The sequence below is a fragment of the Taeniopygia guttata genome, chromosome 2 (genome assembly GCF_048771995.1).
Source record: "Taeniopygia guttata chromosome 2, bTaeGut7.mat, whole genome shotgun sequence".
NCBI classification, from domain to species: Eukaryota; Metazoa; Chordata; class Aves; order Passeriformes; family Estrildidae; genus Taeniopygia; species Taeniopygia guttata.
This window is the reverse complement of record NC_133026.1, coordinates 60,447,334-60,474,401: the sequence shown is the minus strand read 5'-3', so window position 1 is coordinate 60,474,401 and position 27,068 is coordinate 60,447,334. Positions and strand designations below refer to the sequence as shown.

The window sequence follows — 27,068 nt, the reverse complement described above, 5'->3', positions numbered from 1 at the left end:
GTTTTACACTTGTATTTTTGCTCCTCCATAAGTAAAAATATATACACATATTATTTTACCCATTCTAAGATAGATACAGTGGCAGGGTGCTACAAATTTTCCCCATCCATTACTACATTTCAGGAAGTAATTTCAATTTTCCTTCCTAGCACTGTTCTGGTACACTTCAATGCCCTCAGACTGTACAAGAAACCAAAACTACACTGGCGGACAAGGGAGTGAAGAGTAAGTAAAACACAAAATTAATAATCAATTGCTTCTTGTAATTATGGCAAAAAGAAACAGCAGAAGTGAACTATGAAATACAGGTGGTTAATATATGACAGTAGCTATAAGTTAAAGAGAGCAAATCTGCAAGCAAATCTGATATTTTAATGCTTTCAGATATGTTTCTTCTAGCAGGGATATCAGAAACACCCACAAAAGAATTCAGATATAAAATCTGACTTTCCGGGTTCACTCACTTCAGGGAAGTTTTAATACACATTTTCCTATCCTTTACAGCTTGATCTGTTATTGACTAAAGAGCAGCTGACTGGGCTTACAGCAGTGAAAAGCAACTGTGCTTGTGGTGACCATGAGACAATGGAGCTGAACATCCTGATGGGAGTGAGGAAGCAAAGCAGCAGGGTAGGTACTCAAATACATGAAAGCAGACTCTGGCTTATTCAAGAAGGCTGTAGGAGGAACACCCTGGCAGACACTGCTGAAGCTATGTTTAATAGGGTAGAACTCATCCCACTGCCAGCAGAAAAAGTCACATTCATTTCTTCTCTAGGAGAAAAAGCTTCAAAACCATGGTTTTAAATAGGAAATAACTGCTAAGAAGTGGTGCAGCACTGAAAGTTGATGCCAAGCATCTATGGAAGAGTATAATATGCACAAACTAATGTTTCCTTTTCTCCCTACACAATTCATTTGTCTCCAAGGCAGATTCTGCAAATCTCATTACAGGAAGTAGTTGAGAAACTCTGAGATAGACATACCCTTTAAAAATGCTCATTTACAGAGTAAAATCACATTTATTTTCCTTACATTGCAGTTCTCAGTTCACAGATGACTGAAACAACCTTGTATTAGATAGGATGAAAGCACCGAGTTTTGGATTGTATTCAACCTCAAGCATTTAGGCGTAGATCAAATCCTCCCCAAACTCCATTTTGCTAGCATCTAAAGTCACCTCAACTTCAGCTTTGTAAATTCCATTCTCAATTACTTGAAGCAGTCCTTTTCTATGATAGGCACCTACATTCAAGGAAAAGAACATTGATCTCCAGTAAATCCTGTACTTTTGAGGGGATCAATACAACACATGTTTTGTTTCCCATTATATATGAAAACTTTAATATAGCCTTAGGAGAGCACTTCCTTCTAAAAATAGAGCTCATCATGTAGATCAGTGAGGAAAAAGGGACAAGGTAACACAGACATCCCTTTTTCTTTCGCCCTCCCCAACTCATATTTATGCTTAAATATGTTTCTCTCTTAGCATTAGAATCTTAGCATAAGAACAGGTAACAGCCACCAATTTGTTTTGGCTATAGCCTGAAGGTGAATTTCAAGGAAGGCAATAAAGCATTGTTCTAGAAATTTTAACAAACCAACCCAGCTTCTTCCAAAACTGTGTCTGAACACACACTGTCCTATTAAAACACAGATGCCCAAGCTACCCTCTTAGCCAAGTAGGCTGTTCTCTAGCCATGATTCTAGGAGAACACATAAGCACAGAACATACCCAGCAGCGCTTGTGTAAGTACCACTACACTGCAGACAGAGAAACCTTCTTGAATATCTCATATTACATTTGTCTTACATATAAGCAAGCATATCTGATGAGTATAACAACCACCCATTTTTAATTTGTGTTTTAAAATATGTATTTTACAGCCAATATGTTCTACTCTGGAAGTCAACTCTCTGTGTGAACATTTTACACGCATGTCAACAGAATTGCTGCGAAAGGGGTTACATAGCTGTTTCATATGCCAACACCAGCTAGTAACTGGACAGCTTACTCAGTAACTGGTCAGCTTACACAAGCTGATTAATTTTAGACAAACCTCAGCAAGGCAATATTGCCCAAAATAAGGCTCTTTTAATCCCTCCCTGAAAAGTCCCCATGCCACAAATACCACCCAGACACATAGAAGAAATATGGAATTCCAAAATATCCAAGAGACTCCTTCTTCCCACTGCCATTTTCTATCTGGTGGTCCACTTGCTTTGTCAGCAAGGCAGGCCACCAGGACCTTTTGCCTCAAGAACAAACACACTCCACAAAGCAAAAGGATTTCTCTCCAAACATTTTGGCCACCTGCACAGTGGAAGAACTGAGTGGGGAAAAAATACCGGTTAAAAACACTCCGTTTTAATCAACCTCCTAAAATCGTACCATTTTCATGGTGTCATGCCACTAATTTCTGCTACTTTTGAATACTTCCTACTGACCTCTGGATTTGGGGGATGCCAGTGACATGTCAACATGATACTACCACTACAGTGCAAGTCACCCTCAAGCGATTTTCTAATCTGCACCAAGTGCTACTTTGGATGGATTGTTTTGTTTATGCCTGGAGCTTAAGTCTTTAAAAGTTATGCAAGTTAGGGCATCCAGGCTTAACCTTCAATTTTTGGTTCAAAAGCGCAGTCTTCTTGATTTCAAATTCTTCCACATCACTGGTGGACAATTTTTATCAGTCATTTGTAAGTTTTGAAAATGTTTTCTTTAGCTGTAACACATCATATAATACTCTACAGTAAGAAAGCTTCCTGCAGAGTAAAGCATAATTCAAAACACCAATTACACAATTAGCAAATCTCTGCAAACTGACAGCCCAGCATCAGGTAGGGAAAACAAAGAGAAAATCAACCTTCTCCTCGTAAGTTTCTTAAAAATAAGAAGGTAAGTTTCTTTTACCTATCATACTGATACAGTTCCCTTTGTTTTGGACAATAAGTTTTATATGTGCAGCCTTTATACACATTTTACGATTCCTATACAAAAAAAACTAATTGACAGAAAGGTCTCTAATTTAAATAACAAGATACTGTGGAATTTGTGTTCCAGCTTCGTTCCTTTGTATCCCCACAGAAGTTGGTCAGTGAACTGCACACAACTTGTCTTTTTTCTTCCATCCAGCCATTAAAATAAACAAAGGTGAAAGAGACTAGAGTTTCAAGTCTTTGATTTATTAGTGCTAAAGTTACATTATTATCATACTAAATACAGAATAACAGCAGAGGTTCAACATATTACTAACTGTATCCTGTAATAGGTGGATTGGATGGTATGTAGCAGGAGTCGTGGGAGGACCCTCACTGAATAAGGTCTCATGTAAATATTTGGACATTTATTTTTAAGAAGGCTTAAGTTAGATGTCTGTGAGAATTCAACAAATGTTAGAGATACAGGCAAAGGCCTTATTTTAGATACTTCAAAAAAAAGGTTTTTAAGATGTTATAAAAACAATGTCACATCAGTACCTTCTGATTTTGCAGTGACCATTATACCAAACCCTTTTAAAAACAAAATGCCCACACACAAAGAGTGCACAGCTTGATAGCACTACTCCTTGGTCAGATGTACAAAAGATGCCCAGAGACACACGTAAATGGTACTGACACATTCATTTATCTTAAGACTTTTCTGTAGCCCTCAAGTGCCAATAAGGCAAAAAGGAGATGCTAAGAAGAACTGCTTCCTGAAAGCTACAGAACTGATCCCCAAAACCATGTTTTTCAGACTCAGTGGCTTACAGAAATTAGGATGAAAGAACTTGCCTATGGAAGGCAACCCTGAAAGTGCATGTCCTGGTGAGCAGCATTAGGCCCATGCAAACTGCACCAAGCTCAAAAGGCATCTTTTGTGTGATATCAAAGCAAGGCCTTGTTACTGCAACTGAAGGTAGGAAATTAAAAGAGTAATAAACAAAAAATTTAAAAACTAATTAAAAAAAAAGAGTCATCAAAACAAAATTCATCCATTATAAAGATTAACCAATCTTGAAAAAAAAGTACATCATATTACTCCACAGGGAGGAGTAAAAGAGCTAACAGAGCACAGAAGTGTTACACATGCCACAGTGAAAACCAAACCAGCATGGCTAAATACACCCACCCATTCAGCCAAAGCAAGATCCCGCCTTTCAAAAGTTTTATCCCATTCCCACTCATTTCTACAGGCTTGAAGACATAGCAAGGAATAACTATCCTTTCAAGACACAGACAACATATACTTCACTTAACCATGCCCAGCAGCCTAGCAAGAACAAGACAGGGTGTTCTTTCAATGCAGATTCAGAAAAGCTGAGCACAAAGCCCCACCTAAACCCAGAACTTGCAATAGTGCCTACTTCAGGAAGCTTTCTAGAAGAAATGTAATAGAGCGCTCTCTTCAGTACAGAAATCCCTTGAAAGAAAACAGATTTCATTTTCATTCAGCCCAGAAAGCCCTTTGGCACTCAAGGGTCAGAGGTGCCTGAAGCTCTGCAACCAGTGACTGACTCCCCAGAGCCACCAAGAACACTGGTTCAGGACAGCACATTATAAACCACCAACTGAGAACCCTCCCCTTGCTGCAAACAAATCTGCTTTATTTTAGAAAAGGCATATCCGTTCTTCCACACTAATTAATAATTAGTAATTTTTAACAGGCAATAGGGCAATGGAATTGGCAGAGCACTATGTACTGCCTCCCCCCTCAGGAAATTCTGTATTTGTTCTCTGCATGTCCCCCTGCCTGTCCCTAAAACCACGACAACAATGACCTTGCCCATGACCACTTTTTTTCCCCTGCAGTAGAAAGTATACACAGCCCAAAAAAAAGCTAAAATTCAAAAAATCATAAATATTTTATCTCAGTCATCTAGATAACTGCATCTGAGCTTGAAAGCAACACTATAAAGTATGATTAAGGTTTAAACAAAAATTAGAGCCAACACACTTGATTGGTAGTATTTACCTACCTTGTTATGAAGCCATGTAGAAATAAAGTTTAAAAATTAAAGATGTTAAAAGACAACTTGTTTTCTTTATGTTTTATTAAGGACCAGAAATAATTTCTACCTTTCAAACCCTACCCAGCCCCCTCCATTTTTTCTTCTAGAATTTATATTTAGAATCTTCAAATTCTGTATTTTTTTTTTTCCATGGAAAAGTGAAGAAAATGGAAGAGCTGAGTCCTTCAAACAACAACTTGATTCCTCAGCAAATCAGGTTTCTGGAAAAGCGCTCCAATGATTTCTTGCAACTAGATTACGAGTCAACAGGAAAACAAGGGATTTGTGGCTACTGAACTTTTGGATTATTTAGCCAGTAATTTGCTAATGCAAGCTATTATAAATTCCAACATCAGGGCCACATGAAACATCTGTTTTGGTACTTACAACCCACATGCACAGCTCATGTCCAGTCACTTAAAATGGAAGACTGCTTGACTTCTTTAGATAATGGTGTGACAGCCCAGCATCATGTCCAGCCAATTTGTTGGAAGGTTTCCTTGGAAGAAAGTGTCCACCCACAGAGTGCAGAAACCAAAAGGCTACTGCTCTTGTTACTCTCCATAATGTTAGAGTCATACCACAGAATAAAGAGAACTCCCAATAGAAGGGCAAAAACCCAGGGGTTTCTAGGTGTACTACAAAAATGAAAGGGAAGAGGAAAAAAGTAATTCAGCATTTTCCCCTGTAGTTTTAAGGTCAAAACTATGGAAGAAATGTGTATGCTAAAATGTTTCTCACTATTGTTAGGAATGCAGAGGGGAAAATATCAGGTGCCACAGTTTGCCATCTTGTCCAAAGCCCTTCTAAACAATTTTTCATCTCAAAATACTTAAGAAAAAGTTAAACATAATTAAAAAAAAAACACCAAACAAAAGCTGACAACATGGTGTATCCACTAGAGTTGTCTTCACAGTTTTTTCATCACAAAAATATGTGAGCCAGAAGAAGAACATGGAACTGTTGCTTCAGTAAGATTATACAGTTTTATCTTGTATGGACATGAGAATCCAAGAGGAATTTTGGGTCTCAAGTAAATCAGTCTTTTACAGTCATCATAAAATGCAAACTCTGAAGACCTGTGAATGAATATATGACTGTATTTTCCAATTTCAAGGGTTTAAAGTAGAAATATTAAAATATTTTCAAGAAAGGTGCTACACAGTAACTATAACAGTTTTAAAACTCACAAGGAAACTGAAAGAAAGGACAGAAGTTTGCCAGGTGACAGAACATAACAACATAACTTCGATCTGACTGTCCTGATTTGACCCAGGTTTGCTACTAGTTTGCATGTTATGCTCTTGCAAAAGACAGTACGATGTTGACATTAAAAGTGAAACAATGACAGATAACTATTATCACCATAATAAAATGTCTAAGTGGTGGCTAAGTTGAACAGGACCAGAGGGAAATTCCAAAGCCTAATTTTATCCTCTTAAGTATCTAGATATATAGACATGTTTGCAAAAATATTTTCCATTCACATGATGGCTACAGTATTAATTACTATCTTACAACATTCTGCTAAACACACACACACAAAGGTATATGTTTCAACAGAGTAAATTCTACACCACTGACTGTGGGGAAATGAGACACACAAGTAGTAGCTTTGACTGTAAAACGTCCACACAGGAATAAGCCTTTGACTCCTAGTTTACCCGTGTGATAGGTCCCCAATACCAGATCATAAAGGCAGAGGGAACAAGACAATCCTATGGAGACAGGTACTTTCAGGTGACAGTATGTTGCATAAAGCATCTTGTGGCAAGTGTTCGATTTGCTTATGTAAGCCAGAAGCTAAACAAAAAAACTTAGCATGACAATATATCAGTCAGCTCTTGAGTATTCATCTACTCACAATGCTAACAGCTAGGAGGAGCAATAGCATAAGCACACGTTCCAACACCCCTTTTTGTAGCAGCAATCATCAACTCAACAGAACATGCAATCATAATTAAGAAAAGATAGGAATTACACTTGCTGTGTAACCCTGCCCTCCTCTTACAGTACTGTCAGACTTTCAAAGATAGTTACCTTAACTTTAATATCCTGTATTCTGGAAGGTGAAACAAGCTAATTTCAAAACAGTCAAGTTCCTCTTAATGCTCTTTTTATCTCCATTGTCCACTCTGCTTCAACAGCAACCCATAATTTGCACTCATTTCCAAGTGATGCCAACGCACTTCTTGGGCTGCCTGGCAACAGGAGTTTTACTTGTAAATCTCCCCTCCACTGACACACTCCCCTCCTCCAGTACTCAAGAATGTGTGGAATAGCTGAAGCTATTTATCTTCATTTTGCTGAAGACTTTCACAAGGTGTTGAAAAAATACCAGAAAACCAACCTTGAAGCAAATCTGTGCTTGCATGCACTTTTTAGTCTTGTTATGAAATTAGGTTCACAAAGTAAGTTTAAGTAGTGACCTTCTAACTTTGAAGAGATTAAAACCTTACACATAATGTGCAACTTTATACATACAGGCAAGCAGAAGGTTTTTAATATAAATCTGTAAAAAGTAAAGCTGCCACAGTACTTTTAGAGCTTAAAATGGTAAGCTGTTCTAAAAGGAAAGCTGCCATGGATATTCAGCACCAGTATTTATAATAGAACAGAGAATTCAAAACTCAAAGTTTGAAAGTTGGGGAGGAAAAAGCAATATGAAGAGGCTATCTACCAGCAACAATTTTTCACTCATTGCTTCCTTGCTTTTCCTAGAACAATCCAGACACTTGGCACTACTTTCTCAGTTGCACGTGTGGTAACCAGTGCCATAATCTATATGTTTATGTTCCTAACAGACCATGATCCAGAACCAATGATACCATGGGAAAGTTCACAAGACTTGTAATCTCATGAAAAGTAATTCAGACTGATCTGTAAAACTTGCAAGCTAGAGCACGGAAAGAGAAAAGGACAAAAGCAGCCAAAATATTCACTGATGGAGCAATAAGCACAATGCTTTTCCTTATAGAAACTACAAAGGAACAGAATGAAACTCAAAAATATACTGCAGTTTTCAGGAGAACAGGAAGCTGTTCTACAAAAACATCAGAGTTTCAAATTAAGTCTCGCACCAGGGTAATGCTTAAGTCCTACACATACCAGGACCCCAATAAAGGTGGAACCTTATAAAGGTGATTACTCAGCTTTAAGGTAATCCAAGTTTAAAACATTATTTTTAAGGGTACATTGGCTTGCAGGTTTTATACCACAGCACAAAAACACGTACTTCGCCACATGCTATGAGCTAGACACAAACTTTGGGTTCCCCACCTCCAATTCAGTTTCCAGATGAAACATGTTAGATGTAGCCCACCGTGCCCACATAAAAAGCTTTTTATCTATGGACTTTCTTGCCATTCAGGTACCAAATAGCATGTATCCAATGTTCTGTCAAGCACTTCTCTCTCCATTTTGCAACAGACAATCCAGAGACTTGTTAACAAGCAAATACCAGGAGGATCTGTACCACCCCAAATCTGTTTGGTGAAAATGGCAACTTGCCCAAATCCTGCTATACTCATCCTAAAGAGCTGTGTGCTTTCCTCAGTGCCTCAGCTGTACCAGCAGAAAACCCACACCAATATGCTACTTTCCCTTTTCCAATGCCCTTTACACGTGTCAGTAATGCCTATCACTGTGGTATCTAGCTATAAAGATTAGATACCACAGATCAGCGATGTGAGACAGCTCCTGAGAAGTGAAATGAGTACTTAAGTTTGCAGAGCATTTGATAGTTTTGACTAGTAGCTTTCATTTAGTAATTGTTTTCTCAGTTTTCTTTCACCTTCTTGTCCCCCCTCTCTCTCCCCTTCCCCAACCAAAGCAAAGCCAGTGTTAGCAGCCTTCTTCTCACCAGGCAGCAAATACACTTCCTCATCTCCTCCTTGAGAGACCATTAGCAACATTCTATGGACAACAAACATATTGGCTAGGGAATTAAAACTCAAATAGAAAAAGAATTATTTTAACTTGAGCAAGTTAAATGTAAGTAGCCAGCTACCACATGCCACCATAGAGTTTTCCTCACCAAACTCAGCACTTCAGAATATCTAAGATTACACGTGCTAGCAAAAAAGTACTAATCTATCCCTGTTCAGACAAATCCAAACATACCAAAGGATTCAGCTATCTTGGGGCTGTGGACTGTGAACTTCTCATGATTCTTTGCTCTTTCTCAAGAGCTGCCAAGTGTATAAACTGTTCCCATTATTTACTCACAGATTAACAGTTGGTAAATTGGTCCCAGGGAATTGCTGAAGAATTTTCCTTATAACCATTTCCCTTGCTTACAAAAAAAAAAAAAAAAAAAAAAAAAAAAAAAAAAAAGCCAACCACACAGCCTTCCACCCCCAACCCCCAACCCTGAATGAATGTGAGAACTTCCTGCACTCAGAACAGCATGAATAGACCTGGCAAGTAGTCAGGGAGATAGTACAGGCCCATGAATACTCTGAATTCAGCTTCTGTGCTGCCGCTAAATTAAAGGAATTCAGGAGCCTCACAAAGGCTTGGTTATTTAATTATATTATAAAATAAAAGGCTGAATCTATTAGACAGCATACGAAAGAAACCCTTTCCCCAAGTGCCTGCGCAGAACAAGCAGCCCCAGTGACTCTGCCTAACCTTCTCCCTCTCCTCAGGGTGATGTCACTGCCACACTGCTGCCAGATCCAGCAGAGCTGCTGATAGTTGCAGAGCACTGCCCTACCTGCAGGCAAGAGTCCCCACCAGCCAGCCTGAGACAAGCCGTGCTTCTCTACCATATGGGGCTTTTACCTTTGCTCTTCACTCACCATGAGACTCGAGATGCTTGCAAGCAAGCTACAACTGTATTTATCTCTGTTAACTGGATGAACTCGCACGTCAGCATTCAAACCCTTTTTTCACTTCAAGTGCCTTCAGTAAAAAACAAAGCATGCACATTAATAAGAGCAACAACTACCAGTAACCAGCAAGACGCAAAAACTCTTTCTTCCCCCATCATGTATATCACCTTCCCCCGCTTTATAAACACCAAGGAACAAATGCACTCAGCAATTTGCCTTACAGGTCATTAGGAAACAAAGTCAGAGCAGCTTCCTCTAACTGAGGACTCTGTTGTTCATCAAATCTCTCAACAGCCTCACATACACACAGGAAAATGGATAGGGCAAGAATAGTACACAGAAGGAAAGACCAAAATGACCCAGAGCACCGTGCACTCATTTTTACAGTTCAGCTGGCCATGCTTGCGATCTGGGAACCCAGGCTGGTACACGTGAGACAGCAGCACCTCACCCTTATGCCTTGCCAGAAAGGCGACAGCCCTACATCTCATCAAATCACAGTGAAATGCTCAGGGCAGTGGCCATGCTGGCACAGCCTAATGAGACCTGCAACCAGCTACCACCATGCTTTTCACCACCAAGGGAAGCAAATATTCCCATCCAGAGCAAAACCACCAGGTGTGCCTGCCTGCAGACAGTCCCACAGGGCTGTATTCTCCTCAGCATCAGCTGCCAAAAGGACAACTGTAACTCCAGTGTGGAGACGTAAATGCACAAGAGAGCCCAAAAAGATGGAACAGGATGTTTATGCATGAATGATAAGACAAGGTTTGTCTAATATTTCATTAGGAAAGTAAGGGTATTTCCCCTATGGATGAAGACATCGTTACAGTCAGACATTTCTGCTACAAAAAGGTTGGTGGGATTATAAAAATAAAAAGTTGATATAAAGACTTTAGGCCACAGCATTGGTTTTAGTATGGACATCTACATTAAGTATAAAAGTTAGACATTAGTCTCCAACCATCTTCAGACAACTATGTATTTTGCAGCAGAATAGTCACATCTACAGAGAACAGTCCAAAGGATTTTCAACTGCTGTACATGAAAATTAGTGGATACAAGCTAAAGTAAAACCTGAATGTGAAAAATGCGAAGAAAATGTGAAGAGAAAGACCAGTGCAACCAGAAATCCATAGTGCCAAGGTACAATTGCCAAGGAAGCTACTGAAGAGCATGTTAAATACCATCTCTAATTAAGGATTACCTACGCACACAGTAACAGAATAATACCACTTGTGGAAAGGCAATTCCACAACTCCAATTGCAACATAGTTAAGAATATCACAAAAACACAGAGATGCAAGAACAGCTCACCTCTACAAAAATTACAGTTGTTCTTGTTTCACCAGGGACAAGGACATACAGAATTATAGAATATTCTGAGTTGTAAGGGACCCACAAGGGTCACTGAAGTCCAACTCCTGACCCAGCACACAACAGCCCCAAGAATCACATCATGTCTCTGAAAACGTTGTCCAAACACTTCCTGAGCAGGCAGGCCTGGTGCCATGACCACTTCTCCAGGGAGCCTGTTCGAGTGTCCAACCACATTCTAGTGGTTTCCTAACATCCAGCCTAAACCTCCCCTGACACAGCTTCATGACATTCCCTTGGGTCTTGTCACTGGTCGCCACAGAGGAGATCAGTCCCTGCCTTTCAACTTCTCCTTGGGAGGAAGCTGTAGGCTGCAATGAGGTTTCCCCCTCAGTCTCCTCTTCTCCAGGCTGAACAAACTAAGTTGATCTCAGCTGCTCCTCCTAAGGTTCCCCTCTAGATGCTTCACCATCTTTTGAATTCTTTTCAATGGATTGTAATATTTCTTATACTGCGGTGCCCAAAACTGCACAAAATATTCAAGGTGAGGCTGCACCAGTGCAGAGCAGAGCAGGCCAATCCCTCCCTCAGCTGGATGGTGGTGATGTGCCTGACACACCTCAGGATGTTGTTAAGCCCTTTTGGCTGCAAAGGCACACTGCTGACTCATATTCTACTTGTCATCGACCAGGATCCCCAGATCTCTGTGAGGTTTCTTTTCAACTTCTCATTCCCCAGGTAGGGTGTGCATCCAGGGTTCCCACATTCCAGGTGCAGAATCTGGCATTTGCCCCATAGAAATTCATATGGTTGGCATGCAATCCTCTTCTGGACAGAAGTCTGAACACTGAGATCCCTGCCTACTAGGAATCCTACCTTTTTCAAGTTTATGAAAGAAGACTAGACTTTCCCTGTACAACACTCCTAGCAGCACTTTCATTCACAATTTAGAAAGGACAATAATTGTTAACTGCATGTTTTATTTACCTTGTCTAGCTGATCATGCCTAGCTTAGCTGGTGACAGCAAACATGAGAGCAGTGCCAAATGCTAAATCTCCTCCATGTCTGCTGTACATATTCCTAAAAAAGCAGAAGCTTTAAGGATGTGCTGCATGTAATACGACTGTTTACATGTCAGTCTAATGCTAAAGAATCAGTACATCCAACTCTAGGTTCAAAGGCTATAACAGCATGAACTCTTCTACCATCAGCCATAATTCTTACTATGCAAAATCAGATTTTTTTTCCTTTATTTCATAATCAGTTCACAAATTCTTGTAACAGACAACCCAAGCCACAACCCTTGCCTTTTAAAACACTAATTTGCTAGAGATGCTCTGCTGGATGAAGAACAGGACAAGTGACACAGGAGTTTTTTATTGAAACAAAAAAAAAAATACACCTAAAAACTTTTCAAATGCTTATTCCTGTAATATGAAGGTACAGTACACCTTAAATTGCTTTAAGGCTCTGTTCTTTTTATCATTTTTGACTACACTGTTGCCTGATCCTACATTGTTGGCACATACAGACAGCAATTTGTTACAGCCACGTGCTGTGACTCTCTGGAGAGAATTTTACTCACTTATTTTTGCAGCCCTGTGTTAGCCATGCTAGAAAAAATGCTCTTCTCCACAAATAATGCAGTGGAACTGTTTGATACACAGTCTTAGAGATCCAAGCACAGGAGAATAAGGAACATATAAAGAGGCCTGCTGATATATGCGTATTGAAAAGAAACCCTTTAAAATCTTCAATAAGAAGACTCAAAACGTACAAAATGGCTGAGTTGGTAAATGCAGCCAAGAATGTCCAAAAACTTCCAGTAAAAAAAGGAGAAGAAAAAAAAAAGTAAAACAGAAAAGAAGGTGGGGAGAAAAAAAAAGACAAAAAGGAATAACAGAAAAAGAAAAATAAAAGCACTGCAAAAAAGACAAGTAGGAAAAAAGAAGGAAAAAAATAAGGCAAAAGTGGGGAGAAGCATCTAGCTGCCTGTTCTAGGCTGAAAAGATCTACAATTGATCTCTGCTTTGCAATCTGCTGACACTCTCAAGACAGTGCTGTTCACAACTAAGGTGACAAATCTGCATTCCCCATTTCCACAAAGGTGCTGAAACTGCTCACACTCCAGTAGAGCACTGCACAAAGGATCACATCCCACCCCATGCTGCAAATTAAACATCAAATATACCTCAGGTTCCAGCAGACCATGTTATCCAGAGAAACACTTACTCAGACACTCACAGAACAATACGGCCTAGTCCCCTGCAGGCTACAGGATGTCTTAATCTCTGTACTACAGTATCTAGTGATACTGATCAATATATTTTCATTCTAGATTTCAATTACAAGAAGCTGCAAGTTTTAAAATAAACTAGGTTCTTTTATCATAAAGATTCAGAAAAGAAGCATTCTGAAGCATTTTTCTTACAAGAGACACATCCAATATGTAACCCGTAAAGCAAAATAAGTAAAATAATTTAATGTACTCTTCTCGCATTAGCAAGAATTAACATTGTCATTTGATTAAGGAGATTAAAGAGACACACACCGAGCAGTTCTCAGTGCTATAGTCTAATCTTAGCAGGGATGAATATGCTTATACAGATGATACCAGTGTTCTGGAAGTCCTGAAATGGAAGCACTTTCTGTATTTGACAGTCTAAAATACAGACTACTAATAGTACCACATTAACCTGTTTATTCACCAGGAATATACAGACTATAGGTTAATTTATACAGAGAAGGAACATGTTTTTAATGCCATCAAACAAACACACCCACCTCACCCAAAAAAACAAAAACAGAACAAGCAAACAAAAAGGAAAAATATTTTAAAATAAAATTTTAAAATAAGACACATTCCATCAACTTCCCAGAGCATGGACATTTCAATTTTTTCCAGTCAGTGTTTTTTTTTATTAGCTAGGACACCCAAGACAAAAATGTTAACTGCTTGCTCTGAAAGGATATAAACTCAGGTCTACTTCTAAATAATCTATTTTTAATCCACATAACCATGCTTCTAACAAGACAGGAATAATTTTGTATAATTACCTACTGTGCAGCTTTGAACAAACTTCTGTTTGTATTTCTGAAATGTTAAATTGCATCTCCCATACATATATGATTAACTTCTCTTTGAGACATGTCCTGTTTGCAACCTGCAAACTATCATGCTTTAGTGTTTGTGGTACTGGTACCAGAAGAAACCAAGCTCTCCTAGACTGTCAACTTCAGTTCATCAGACATGCTATCCATCTTGCAGATGTTCCACCACTTCATTCTTAACACTTTGTCATTAACATCTTTATTTCATCAGACAAGCTTCATAGCATGAAAGCAGACAGACTTAGATGCAGAAAGTCAACAGTGACACACAGTAATTATGCCTGACACAACCTAAAAAGTTTCATAAATAAAATGATTGCTCACTGATGTCCCCTAGAGGTTTGTCTGTCCCACGAAGTAACACAGAACAAAGAAAAATACCTTCCTCCATCACTTACTAGTCCTACACTTCAGTCACAACAACCCCATGCAGGCTGTGGGCACAGGTTGGAAAGCTGCCAGCTGGAAAAGGACCTGCAGGTGCTGGTTGACAGCAGCTGAACATGAGCCAGTGTATGCCCAGGCATCCTGGCCTGTATCAGCTATAGTGTGGCCAGCAGGAGCAGGGCAGGGATTGTCTCCCTGTACACAGTACTGGTGAGGTTGCACCTTGAATCCTGTGTCCAGTTCTGGGCCCCTCACAGCAAGAGGGACATTGAGGAGCTGAAGCAGGTCCAGAGACAAGCAACAGAGCTGGTGAGGGGTCTGCCGCACAAGTCTGATGAGAAGCACCTGAGGGAGCTGGAGGTGTTAAGGCTGGAAGAAAAGAAAGCTCAGTGTGGAAGTATCACCCTCTAAAACTGCCTGAAAGGAGGGTGTAGCCAGGTGGATGGTGGTCTCTCTTCCAGGCAACAAGTGACAGGACAAGAGGAAATGGCCTCAAGCTGCACCGGGTGAGACTCAAGTTGGAATCGGGAAGAATTTCTTCACTGAAAGGATGGTCAGGGATTGGAATAGCCCGCCCAGAAAGGTGAAGTCACTATCCCTGGAAGCGTTCCATAAACAACAGGACATGGCACTTAGTGTTTAGTTGGCATGGAGGTGTTCAATCAAAGGTTGGATTCAATGACTTTGGAGGTCTTTTACAACCTCTGCAATTCTATGAATTTGAGTCAATAATCATAAAAGAGCTCACAATAAGGAGTCACTGGTTCAGCTGACCAATCATCTAATAAGTGAGTAGATTGCACACATAGTTAGTTTTGCTGCTTCTAGGACTCTAAACACAAATGCAGTGCTCCTACTTACTATCTGCTGTAAGAAAAATGTTAGAGAGGTTCTGGCAGTAAGACAAAGCAAGTGATTGAATGAGAGCAACAAAATGGCACTGTACATAATTCTGATCAGAAAACTCACTGTCCACTTAGATACTTAAAATTTTCAAGGCAGTTCTAAAACTGATGAGAGCTGCTTAGATAGAGCCCCTCCATGATGTATATAAAAGCAAAATTGCTGCTGGTAAGGACTTACAAACTTTTCTGTACCATTTATAGTCGAGCAAATAAGTTTGAACTAGGCATAGTTACTCTTCAAAGAAGCATGCAGCTTTTTCAAAGGAAAAGAGACAGGATTATTTTCATCAACTGAAGGTGCCTGAATCACAGGTTTTGTTCTACCCTTAATGCTGCATCTACATTCTCTCCTCCCCAGAGCACACATTCAGAAAAAGAGTGGTCTGCTACTTATCTTAATTACAGGTCTGACTATCTCTTTCTCTTTGGACACAAAGCTTCATAAATCAAACAAACAGGAAGAGAAATTGCATTCAGATTACATAATTAGGTTATGTAAATTACACCTACAGCCCAGGGTCCTGAACTTCAAAGGCATTCCAGCTCCTCATTACCCCCTGGACCAAGACCCATTGTTTTGTCTTTATTTAAATAAGCTGGCACTGGCATTTGGAGTGCTGGAAGATGAGAAGAACCGGTTCAAGTAGTTATTACGGGCTTTTGAGAATTATGACTATAATCCAGAGCCTAGTAAAGTTGAAGACGCCTGTTGCCACCACACAAGACCAGGAACAATTAATACCCTGCAGAGGAACAAATTTACCTCTGCCCCACAAAAATACCTCGAGTTAAACTCTAAAAATCTTGCCCACTTACACAATTTTCATTTTCCTTCTACCAAGAACTAACCTAGATAAAACTGGAGAGAAAAATTCCCTGAAACTCAGTATTTTGCATCAATATGTAAATAGTTATTCTTAGCTGTCAAATCGAGGAACACACAGTTAGTTAAGCAATGAGTATTTTCAGCATCCCTCCAAATAAGTCAAAGCCAGCTGGAAGAAATTTTACTTCTCTATCGACAGAAAAAGCTTCAAAGAACAGTATGCTGTGTTGTGAAATTAAATGACTTCACTCCAGGAGGTCTTTCTTCCTGATTTTACAGTTGTCATTTTTAAATGCAATGTCCTCCAAAAAGCAATTTTTGCCCCCTAAATAATGGGGAAATGGAGCAGGAAGGGGGGGGGGGGGTACAAAATCCCCAAGAGATTATGTACCATTCCCATTCTTTCACATATTTAACCCCATTCATGGGAGCAGAAAGTCTCAGCCATCAGACCCCAACATCAGGACTAGCTAGCTAGCTAATCAGGGAAGCAAAGGAATCCTGGTTGGGACAACTGGCATAAAGAACTTGGACTATGTACTTACATAACTAAATGATTTTATGTGACAGTGGCAGGGAGTACAGAGGGCTTTGGTGACCACATCCATGGTGAATAACAGACAAGAGAGAACCCAAAGGGCGATTACTGACAGTGCCTTCCATAAAAAAAAAAAAAAAACCACCACAGTGGTTTTGCCAGCACTGACACCACAGAAAACCAGTTCTACCATTCATTTTGCCAACCTGAAATCCTGACTAGAATTTCAGCAAAATGCAGTATTGTTATTCATTTAAAACCCACATACATCCCTCTGTGATGATAGAACAGCTGCTGCATTCCAAACAGCAAGTAATGTTTTTTCTTTACATTCACAGTTTATCATACAGCAACATATGATAAAAAGTAGACAAAGAGTCATATGAAATATATCATAAATAACAATACTTAAGTTTAAAATTCTCAGATACCTAAGGTGACTTCAGTATGTAACAGCAATCAGTGGGAAAATGTTCAGTTCAAATTTGCCACGAGTTATTTTTAGGAAGTGGTATCTATGTTAGGATACCACGGTGGATAAATGCCAGACTAATCAAAAAAAATAACTAATCTACAATGAATACAGGTTATTTTCTAGTGAAAAACATACTAATTATTCTCACAAAATAGCTAATTCAACTGTTATTGAATAACAGCTAATTCAATAGCTGTTATTCAATAATAATACAGCTATTTCAACTGTTCAGAAAAGCTATTTAAGGACAAAAGTTACACAGAGAATAAATCTTAGCACTTTGGAATGAAGCACAAAACTCAAAAATCTAGAATTTTCACAGAAATTTTCTGCCATAAACTTTATAGACCTTAACTACCTCAAATCTATACACAACACTGACACTACCATGCATTTGTAATTTTAACAGCTTTCCAATCTCTCAGATGATTTTCATAAGAAAGATATCATTGGGGTTTTTTTAATGAGGTCTATTGCTCTCCTGTGATGTTTCTTAAATATCCTGTGAAGGTCTTAGTGTTTCAGAATGCCTATCTTAGAGACAAATATAGAAAACGTTAAGAAACATTAATTTTTCAATGAGTTTAAAACTTTTTAGTTGTTTATGAAGGTCCGTTGCATTTGTCCTAAACATCTCAGAGAAGTAAAAACTAAGATGGAAATGCATGGCCAAGACAGTGAAGTTTACAAACATTAAGATAGGTTGGTACACCACACCCCCACTCTTTCTACTTGGGTTAAGTTTCCCCACACAAACTTAAAGCATCAAAATCTATTCCATTTGAATACACACACACAAAATATTTTACCAAAATACCCTCAAAGGTAACTACAGCATTCAGTGCTCTGGTTTAAAGAATACACTTATTACAGAGCTACTCCAAAAAAACAGCTTCCCAGAGGGCAAATCCTCATTTGAGCAAAAGTTCTAAAATTCAGCAATGAAACTGACTCCAGGGAAGCTGAAAACAAGTACATGAGCACTTTGATCTGAACTAAAACTCCAGTGTGCCCCATTCCACAAGCAGTGAAATAATGAAACACTGCAGACTAAGTCAAACTATCTTTGCTTCTGTCCAAGGCAAATAGATGGTTAGTCTTCAGTTTCTTTTTCTTTTCCTCCCCCTAAATTAATAAACTAATACCTTAAATAGTTATTTGAAATTATCACCCCTTAAATGAAGAGGGAAATGAAGCTGTAAGCATGTGAAACACAGGTTCCCTCCAAATTAGAAAGCTGAGTATAAGAAGTAGCAGTCTCCAGGACTTCCATCTCTATATTTCTATTCTATGGAATTCTGCATGCATATATTTTTCAAATTGACTTGCTCAGAGAGGTTATCTTACACATGCCTGTTCTCTACAGAACCACTTAAATAACAAATAAGTATCTCTTTATATGGTTTTATAAAGAGATTTTTTTTTAACTATTAAAGTAGGTTTTGATAGTTAACAAGCACACACCAATTGCTAACACTGAAACAAATTAATCCTTTTTTTCATAATATTAAGTAGTACCTTCCCAAGAACCATGTAGGGCTTTAGATGCATAGCAGTCTGTCAGTGTGCTAATAGAACAGATGGATGCTTTAATTAGAGAAGGGCTCTTAGGTATATCAGAAATTCCATCATCAAGAAGATGTTTATATCATTAAAAAAAAAAGAGGGGGGAATAATTGGTAAAAACTACAAGAGGGACAGTATCAAAATACATTAAGAGGAAAGAAAGGAAAAAGAATGCCATATTCTGTGCTGCAGCAGTGAAGAAATTCAGCTCCTGGATGTACCAAATTAGGTACTACATATTCAGTATATATAGTAACTGCTATGTACATCACACTAAAATCTCCCGTGTCGGTACTTAACACATACTTAACTTATGGATGCTAGCCAGGAGTACAACAGAATTTAAAAGTTGCAAAGACCATTGTACTTAACAGCTGTCACATACCAAAGCTCAGCCGGCTGCACCAGCATTCCAGCATTATCTGCATGGTTCCTCCTGCTAGGAGCCCGAGAGCCCCCCTGAAGGAACGCTGCCTACCTCAGAAAAACCCCATTCTAACAGAAGATAAGCAAGGGCTATGCAGCGAACAGGTGGAAATAGCCAAAAGCAACGCAACCAACTCTCCTGCAGAGGACTGCAAATGTCATTACCTTGGGACCGACACGGACCAAGCCCAGATTTAAACTCCTCTGTAGCTGAAAAGTGAGTTTCCCAAAGGGGAAAATTTTAGGTATTACTTCTCTCTGCAAGAGATGAAGAGATGCCAACACGTAAATGGTCACAAGGTAAAGAATGTTCGTCCGAGGCATGTTAGGAAGAAAAAAAAAAAAATTCAGGATAATAGCAGCCCTAGGCAGAGGTTGTTTTTCCTTTCGGTTTCAGACAAGTTCACAGAGACCTCTCCTGTCCAATCACACCTGCAAAAAGATATCCATTCACATTAATGTGAACTAATTCCTTTCATGTTAAAGATATGAGATGTCAGAACGATGTCAAGTGCTCCAAAAGCAGCTCTTTAGGGCACAGCTGCTCTCCCACACTCAGTAATAAAAAGAGTGTCTCTGGCATGTTCCCTCCCATAATGGCACTTAGTCACCTTAAATCGAGTTTATCAACATATTAAATAGCTGAACTAAGTTATTCACCAAGTAGCACAAACAGCAACCAGCAATTCAATACATTCCACAAAGTTCTGCACTGCCTGGCATCTGGCACCTTCTAAACTAAGCATCTAAAACTGTGTTTCCATCCATATAGCTGGAAGTCTTAGTATGACCCCAACTACAAAGTGTATTTTTCTTTAAGGCAAGCAAATGCAATTGCTCAGAGCACTGCAACTGATCCTGACACAAAATCTTCTCCTCCCTTTTTCTTTACTTGACAAAACAACATCACTTATACTTCAAGACCAAGCTAGATTCGTTTTTCTTCACAGCTTTCTAAAAGGTCACGTGAGCCAAAAGGATCTCTTCCCAAATAACATCTGACAGCCAAATCCAAAATTAACACCCTTAATTACATCTGGCATTTCTTAGTATTCTGCCTATAGACAGTCACCTACTGAAAAAGTGATAGATTTGATGACACAGGCAGGTGCAGAAGCCCCATGTTTCATCAGGGGGCAGAGAATTTAATGGTGGCCAAGTGCCAGAATCGGAAACAACATAACCTTTCAGCACTAAAACAAAAAAGCCTCAAACATCCATTGTACTGAACCAGTCTCCAAGACCAGGATCATATTACTCACACTTCTTGCCATGCAGAAGCTCCAGAACACAGCACTGCATATAATCCCATGCTTATTTTTGATCTAAAACAATAAGCAGTTTTGCAGCTTTTAATGAGATTGTTGTATTAGTCTGTTTTTCCTTCTACATGCAAATTATCAGGATATCAAGGCCACTGCAACAATTATTTTTACAAAGCAATATGGAATATTATAACTTACTTGCAAGAAGTCTTCTGGATCATAGCCACTCTTGAGGTTTTAGGAATAGTTTAACATGTCTGACCTAATTGGTCTACCAGCAACAATATCATGACTGTAATTCCACTATGGATTCTTACACAACTCCATAACTCAGTCACACAGTATCTCAACAGAAAGCTATTTAACCACGTCCTTTTAAATAGAGATTATGTATTTCAAACTTTGAGGACATAACCTTTTCTTAAGATAGATTTCAACAGAGAGAAAAATTGACATGCCTGACAAATCACTAATGCCCGGTTTTGCTCAAATTGATGTTACAGGAAGTAGGATCAGCCCCTTAAAGCTGTAAGGGATTTTGTATTAGCAGTGGTGTTATTGTTTAATGCTTAAGAGTCAAGACACTGACAAAATCTACCACATTCATACTCTTAAGGAAGAAAATGAGAGGAGACACCAGAATAAACATGCGCTAACCACAGGCTGAAACAAACCAAGGCAATGTACAGGAAGCACTTTTACCTTCTTAGTGCCCGGTTTTGGTTTTGAGGGTTTTTAAAAGATCTGGTATTTCATTTACAGAATATTTGTGGAATGCTATTTATTAAGAAAACTGTTTTGTCACAGCAGAAAAATCTGATTCTCTGCAATTCTCCTACCAATAATTTTTTAATCTGTGTTTTCCAGATCCCACAACAGGAGAAATTACCAGCCTACAGCAATCACTAAAACTATTTGCTATATTGTCTTATGTGGAATTTGTAATGGCAAGTTTCAATATAGTCATCTTCCAGTCTTAAAACTGTCTCTCCTCAGATATAAAAAAAAAACAAAGTCATCACTTTGCTCTCTTCTCCTCTCCCTACTCCAGAGGGATTAGGTGAAAGAATTCCTTTTAGAAGCAATGCAATAAATCCACCCTAGGTTTGTATAATTTCACATCAGCTAAAGACAAGTATTGCCAAATCCTACAGAGATAGCTTGCAGGAAATTACAGGCACAGAGATGCTAGTGGTTCTCTATCCACTGGGACAAGCCAGGCCACTTAAATCAACAAAGTCCTAGGCAAACAGGAAATCACTGTTTTAAAGCTTTCCTTAGGGTATGATGCTAGAGGATCATTTATTAAAAAGGTATTTCTCCAAAGCAAAACACTTAACTTTGAGGCCAAAAAAAATCGCTCCCCTTTCCAGTGTAATTTGGTGTGTATTCTTTTTAAGTGTCTCTCCTTCCCTCTCTTTCATCTTTGGGTTGTGTTTGTATAAAATAAGGAAGCAGAGATAACTTGCCAAGACAGTTACATAAAATCAGTATAATTACGTGTCAGTAATATTTTCTTAGCTGTTTTTTGGCTAGCCTGGTACATTAGATGCTGCAACCTTTCTGTTACAAGCACCTGATCACAGGTGTTTTAGATGTTGATCACAGATCCCCTCAAAGAGATAAGGATTTCAAAAAACGCTGCACTTTTGAAGTACAGAGGCATACTTGTTAGCATATGAACTTGCATAAGAAATTTGCATTAATTTAATCCTATGTATGCTCACAGAAATATCCTTCTATCCAGTAGTTTTGTACAAGGAAGTCTAAAATGTACAAGCTACACTAGCAGTCAAGTTGAGACACTGAAATAAAACAAAGTTGGAACATCCTCATTTAGCATGTATAATTAATCACTTAATGCATTAAAACTACATGTAAACAGGTTTAACTGTGTGTAAGACTTCACTATGTTTCCTGATTGCGTTTCCTTTAGAACACATCCTGTTAGAAAAGGAGGCACACAGCTGTCCCAATTTAAAACACGCGTGTGCATCCCCATTTAATGGTGGGGTGGGACTGGAAATAAAGGAAGCAAACCCTCTAAGCATCACCTGCTGACTTCCATCCTCAAGAGCAGGCAAAGAAACACAAAAGACCACAATCATGATCTGAAAAAAAAAAAGTAAGAAAGCTACTTTCTAACCCAAATGCATCTAACCTATTTCTGTCAATTCCTTTAACAAATACTACTTATGCCAGGGTCATTGTACAATCAGAAAAATCTGAAGAAAAACTGAATTGACCACTTGCCACCACTCCCACATTCTCTTCTGAATAAAAAAGGGCACTTATCCAGCTTACTGTTCTCCTTCCCACACCACCATTACCAACTCCATTTGACATTCAGTGGAATTCACTCGAGAAAAGAATCTCTGTATCTTTCAGAGTTAAAGCACTGAATTCTCACGGTTCATTGAAGGACCATTCTGCTCAGCCAAACCAGCAAGGGGATGGATGGCATGTGCTACTTTGCTAGCATGACCTCATCTCGGGATATCACATCTACCTGTTTCACAGGAAAACTTACAAGGTATCTGAATGCATACTTGGACATCAAAGAATGTTTTCTTTTTGAGGAGATGTATAGGATAGGTAAAATCCAAGAAGTTCTGAGATTACAGTAAATCTTTGACACAAACCAACTCAACTGACACACAAGGTATTTTTAAACCTCCCTAAAACTGCAGAAGGTTGCATAATGACAACGTGGGAGCTAACTTTTCCACCCAACATTCTCCAAATTCTGTATTGTATGTTGTAGCAGCAATGCTGCATTACGAAGCTTCTCCGTTTTCATTACAAAGGTTTTGACCACCCTGCTTCCAAAGACCGCGACCTGTGCTTCCCTACTTCTCTCGCTTGCTGCCCTCAGTCTCTCAGTGAAGTCCCATCACTCTAACGGGAAAAAATGATGCCAACAACGCAAAAAGCCAAGCGCAGGATTTTGTTTGCAGGAATGCACCGCGGTAACCTATTTCAGGAGCAAGAACTGCGGGGCTTCCCTCTTGGGAGCGAGCCGGCCGTGCCCTCGGCTCCGCGATGGGGCGGGCTGGGTGTTCCCCGGAGCGAGCACACAGCTCCACTAAACCGTGAGCCAGCTGCCGGCATCCCGCAAACATTTGGAACGAACCTTCGACCTCCCGTGCCCGGCAGCGGCACCGATGCAATTCCTCGTCACTAGGGAAAGCAGTAGTAGATCAAGGCTGATTTAACCTCGAACGCCCAGTGCCGCTGCTAGGAACGGGAAAACAACATCAGCGCGACCTCCATTACCGAAGCCCTGAAGGAAGGGGAGGCTGCCCCGGGCACAGCACTGGAGCAGCCTGAGCGCCGCTGACACCGCGGCTTTTCCCGGCGGCCGGCTCGGGGCAGCGCTTCCCGCCGCCGCCGGGGACCTCCCGGCACGGCCCCTCCCAGGCGCGGCGCGGAGACACCCGCGGGCCGCCTTCCCCGTGACAGGGGACGGCCCCGGGCCACCTTCCCCGTGACAGGGGATGGCCCCGGGCCACCTTCCCCGTGACAGGGGATGGCCCGGCGGAGGAGCCGCCCGCACGCCCTCCGCTCACCCCGGCGCCCGCCGCGCCAACAGCTGGGGCGGTGGGCGCGGCTCCCGCCCCTTCCCCACGCTCGCCCCCCGGCCCCGCTCACCGGCGTAGAAGCGGATGAGGCAGCCGGTCTCCGAGTCCATGCCCTCCTCCTGCACCCGCCACAGGTCCCGGAAGCCCAGCTGGGAGAGGTAGTCGTTCTGGATCTGCAGCGGCTTCTCGTGGGCCTCCAGCCGCCGGCTGGTCTCCCCGTGCAGCTGTACATACAGGGCGGGCGGCCCCGCTGGCTGCTCCCGCCCGCCGGCCGCGCCCGCCGGCACCCCCACTGCCCGCCCCGGGGGCAGCTCCCCCGGGCAGGGGGGGCCCCGGCCCGGCTCCGCACCTGCTTCTTCCACCCCGTCGGGGGGCGCCGGCTCCACCTCCAGCTCGTCCGAAGAGGACGAGCCACCGCCGCCGCCGCTGCTGTAGGGGTCCAGCCGGTCGGAGACGCTCTCGGCGCTGGGGCTGAAGCTCTCGGTGTCGGAGCCTGTCGGCCCCAGCTCCCCCAGCAGGGAGGGGCAGGAAAGCGGCGGCCCGGCAAGGTACAGTTCGGCCGGCGGCGCCCCGGGGCTAAAGTCGGAGGGCGCCGGGCTCGGCCGGCCGCCGGCCAAGTCGCTCTCCTCGGCGCCGCTGCACAGCGGCAGGCGGTCGGGCCGCGCCGCTTCCCCGCAGCCTCCTCCGGACAGCCCGCTCCGCGTCCCCCGCCGGCTCCTGGGCTTCTCGGCCGGCTGCGGCCGCAGCCCCTCGGCCGCGGGCTCGGGCGGCGCCTCGGCGGGGCCCGCCGGCGGCTCGGGCGGGGGTTGCGGCGGCGGCGGCGCGCCCGCCTTGCCCAGCACTCGCACCACGCTGCTGCCGCCCCGGTGGCCGAGCTGCTGCAGCCGGGCGGCCACCTCGGCCGCCGTGGTCTCCAGGGTGCAGAGCACCGGGCGCAGGTAGCAGTTCATGTGCCGCTCGTAGACGTGGACGCAGCCCCGCTGCAGGTCCCGCCGCACCCAGTCCCGCTCCGGGGGCTGCAGGGGCTGCAGCTGCCGGGGCGGCTTCAGCAGCAGCAGCGCCTTCCTGTCCAAGCTGCGGGTGCCCAGCGAGGGGGCCGGGGCGCCGCCGGCAGAGGGGGAGGCGGCGGAGAGGTTCCTCTTCAACCTCCCCCGCCGCAGGAGCAGGGAGTTAGCGCTGCCGGCCCCGCCGGGGGCCGCCGGAGTCCCGCTGGCCGCCAGTGCCGCGGGAGGAGCGAAGCCGCCGGCTCCCCCTCGCCTCCGCCGCGGGCCGCCGGCTGCTTTGCCGTCCAGCTGCCCGCCACCGCCCGACGGCTCCGCGCCGCTGTCCGCCTGACTCCTCCTGCCCGGGGAGCCGCTCTCCGGCTCCCCCCGCCCGCTTCCCGCCGCCGGGGCTTCTGCCGCTCGCTGCTGCGCGGGCTCCATCGCCGCGGGGCCGGGGATGCCGCCGCCGCCCTGCTGGGAGCGCCGCTCGGCGCGGCGCGGGGGGGCCGAACGGAGCGCGGCGCCGCGTCCCGGGGGTGGGGGGGATTACGTAGCAGCCGCGGGAAGCATTCCGCCGGTGCCTGGCTCAGTTCCGCTGCCCGGCTGTCGCCAGCGCCATTAAGGAGGGGGGCAGGCAGGCGAGCAGCGAGCGATCCCGCCGCCGTCCGCCGCTCCCCGCGCGCGCGCCGCTCATGAATATTAACCAGCCCACGGGGAGCGAAGGAGGCTCGCGAGGGTGACGCCACCGCTCGCGCGGCGGGGCGGGGCCTCGCCCATAAACACAGCGTGACTCCCAGCCGGCCCGGGCGGCGCGCGGGGGCCGCTGGGAGCTGTAGTCCCGCGGCGGCCGCAAGTCCCGGCAGCCCCGCGGCTCCCGCCGGCCCCGGGGCCGCGCAGGCTCCGGGCGGGAGCGCGGGCGGGAGGCCGGAGCTCCCTCACGGCGAGGGGCTGAATCCGCGTTAAAATTATTCCAGCACTTTGTCCCGCGCTCCGTGTTCGTGTTCCCTAGGTCCGGTCGGAGGGTCTGGCGGGTCCGCTGACCGCGCTCGCCGCGCTCTGCCCAGCCTGAGGCGTTCTCCCCGCTGGCTGCCTCGGCGCAGCACCCCAGCTCCGAGCCCTGGCAGCCTTCCCCTCTGAGGAGGGAGATGGTGTTTCCAGATCCAAGATGGAGAGGGACTTGGAAATGTGGGTGGAAACATGTATGTGTATATACGCGCGCATACCGCAAGAAGAGCTGTTTTGTGAATAGGCACAGAGAAGGTTTCAGTACCTTTAGCCTGTCACTGTATTTCAGGGACCAAACTTACCTAAGATGCCTACTTGTAGAAGATCGCTGAGAAGTAGCAATTAAATAGAAACATTTTTTTCAAAAAACATGTCCCATGATTTAAAACAAATTACTGAAAAGGCAAATCTGATGCATTCGATTAGCAATGTAAACATGTGAGTTTTTATACTGCAAGGACACCATAATGTGGAATTCAGAGAAATCTCTTACGGTCGTGAAGATGTTTTAGCTGAGTAATGCCGGCTGGATGGGGCTGTAACTGCCTGAGATATCTCCTTTTTAAAACATTTTGTAAAATCACAGCAAAGCATCGTGCCAGATACTCATGAAAAACGCAATAGACTGCAATAAATTGGGAGTTCCGGGCAATTGACCAGTTATGTCAATATTAGGGGAGATAAATCATCACTAAGAATCCAGAGAGAAACTCTTAGCGAAACATTATTTTTAGCTGGTCGTCTTTTTAGTGCACATGTGTAATATATGAACCCCAAAATAAACCACAACCATAATAAAATTAAGGTTTACTTTTCCTAATAAAACATTTATCCACAGTTCCACGTTACT

The 27,068-nt window shown here is 42.7% G+C and overlaps 1 protein-coding gene across 1 annotated transcript in view; it reads right to left on the bottom strand.

The window, feature by feature from the left end:
* Positions 1-25,794, bottom strand: part of PHLPP1 (PH domain and leucine rich repeat protein phosphatase 1) — a 135,818-nt gene extending 110,024 nt beyond the window's left edge. The window contains exon 1 of the mRNA XM_030265406.4: positions 24,301-25,794. Coding sequence (XP_030121266.4) covers positions 24,301-25,654 — 1,354 coding nt within the window. The 5' untranslated portion in view covers positions 25,655-25,794. The remainder of the gene's footprint in view (positions 1-24,300) is intronic.
* Positions 25,795-27,068: the final 1,274 nt, after the last annotated feature.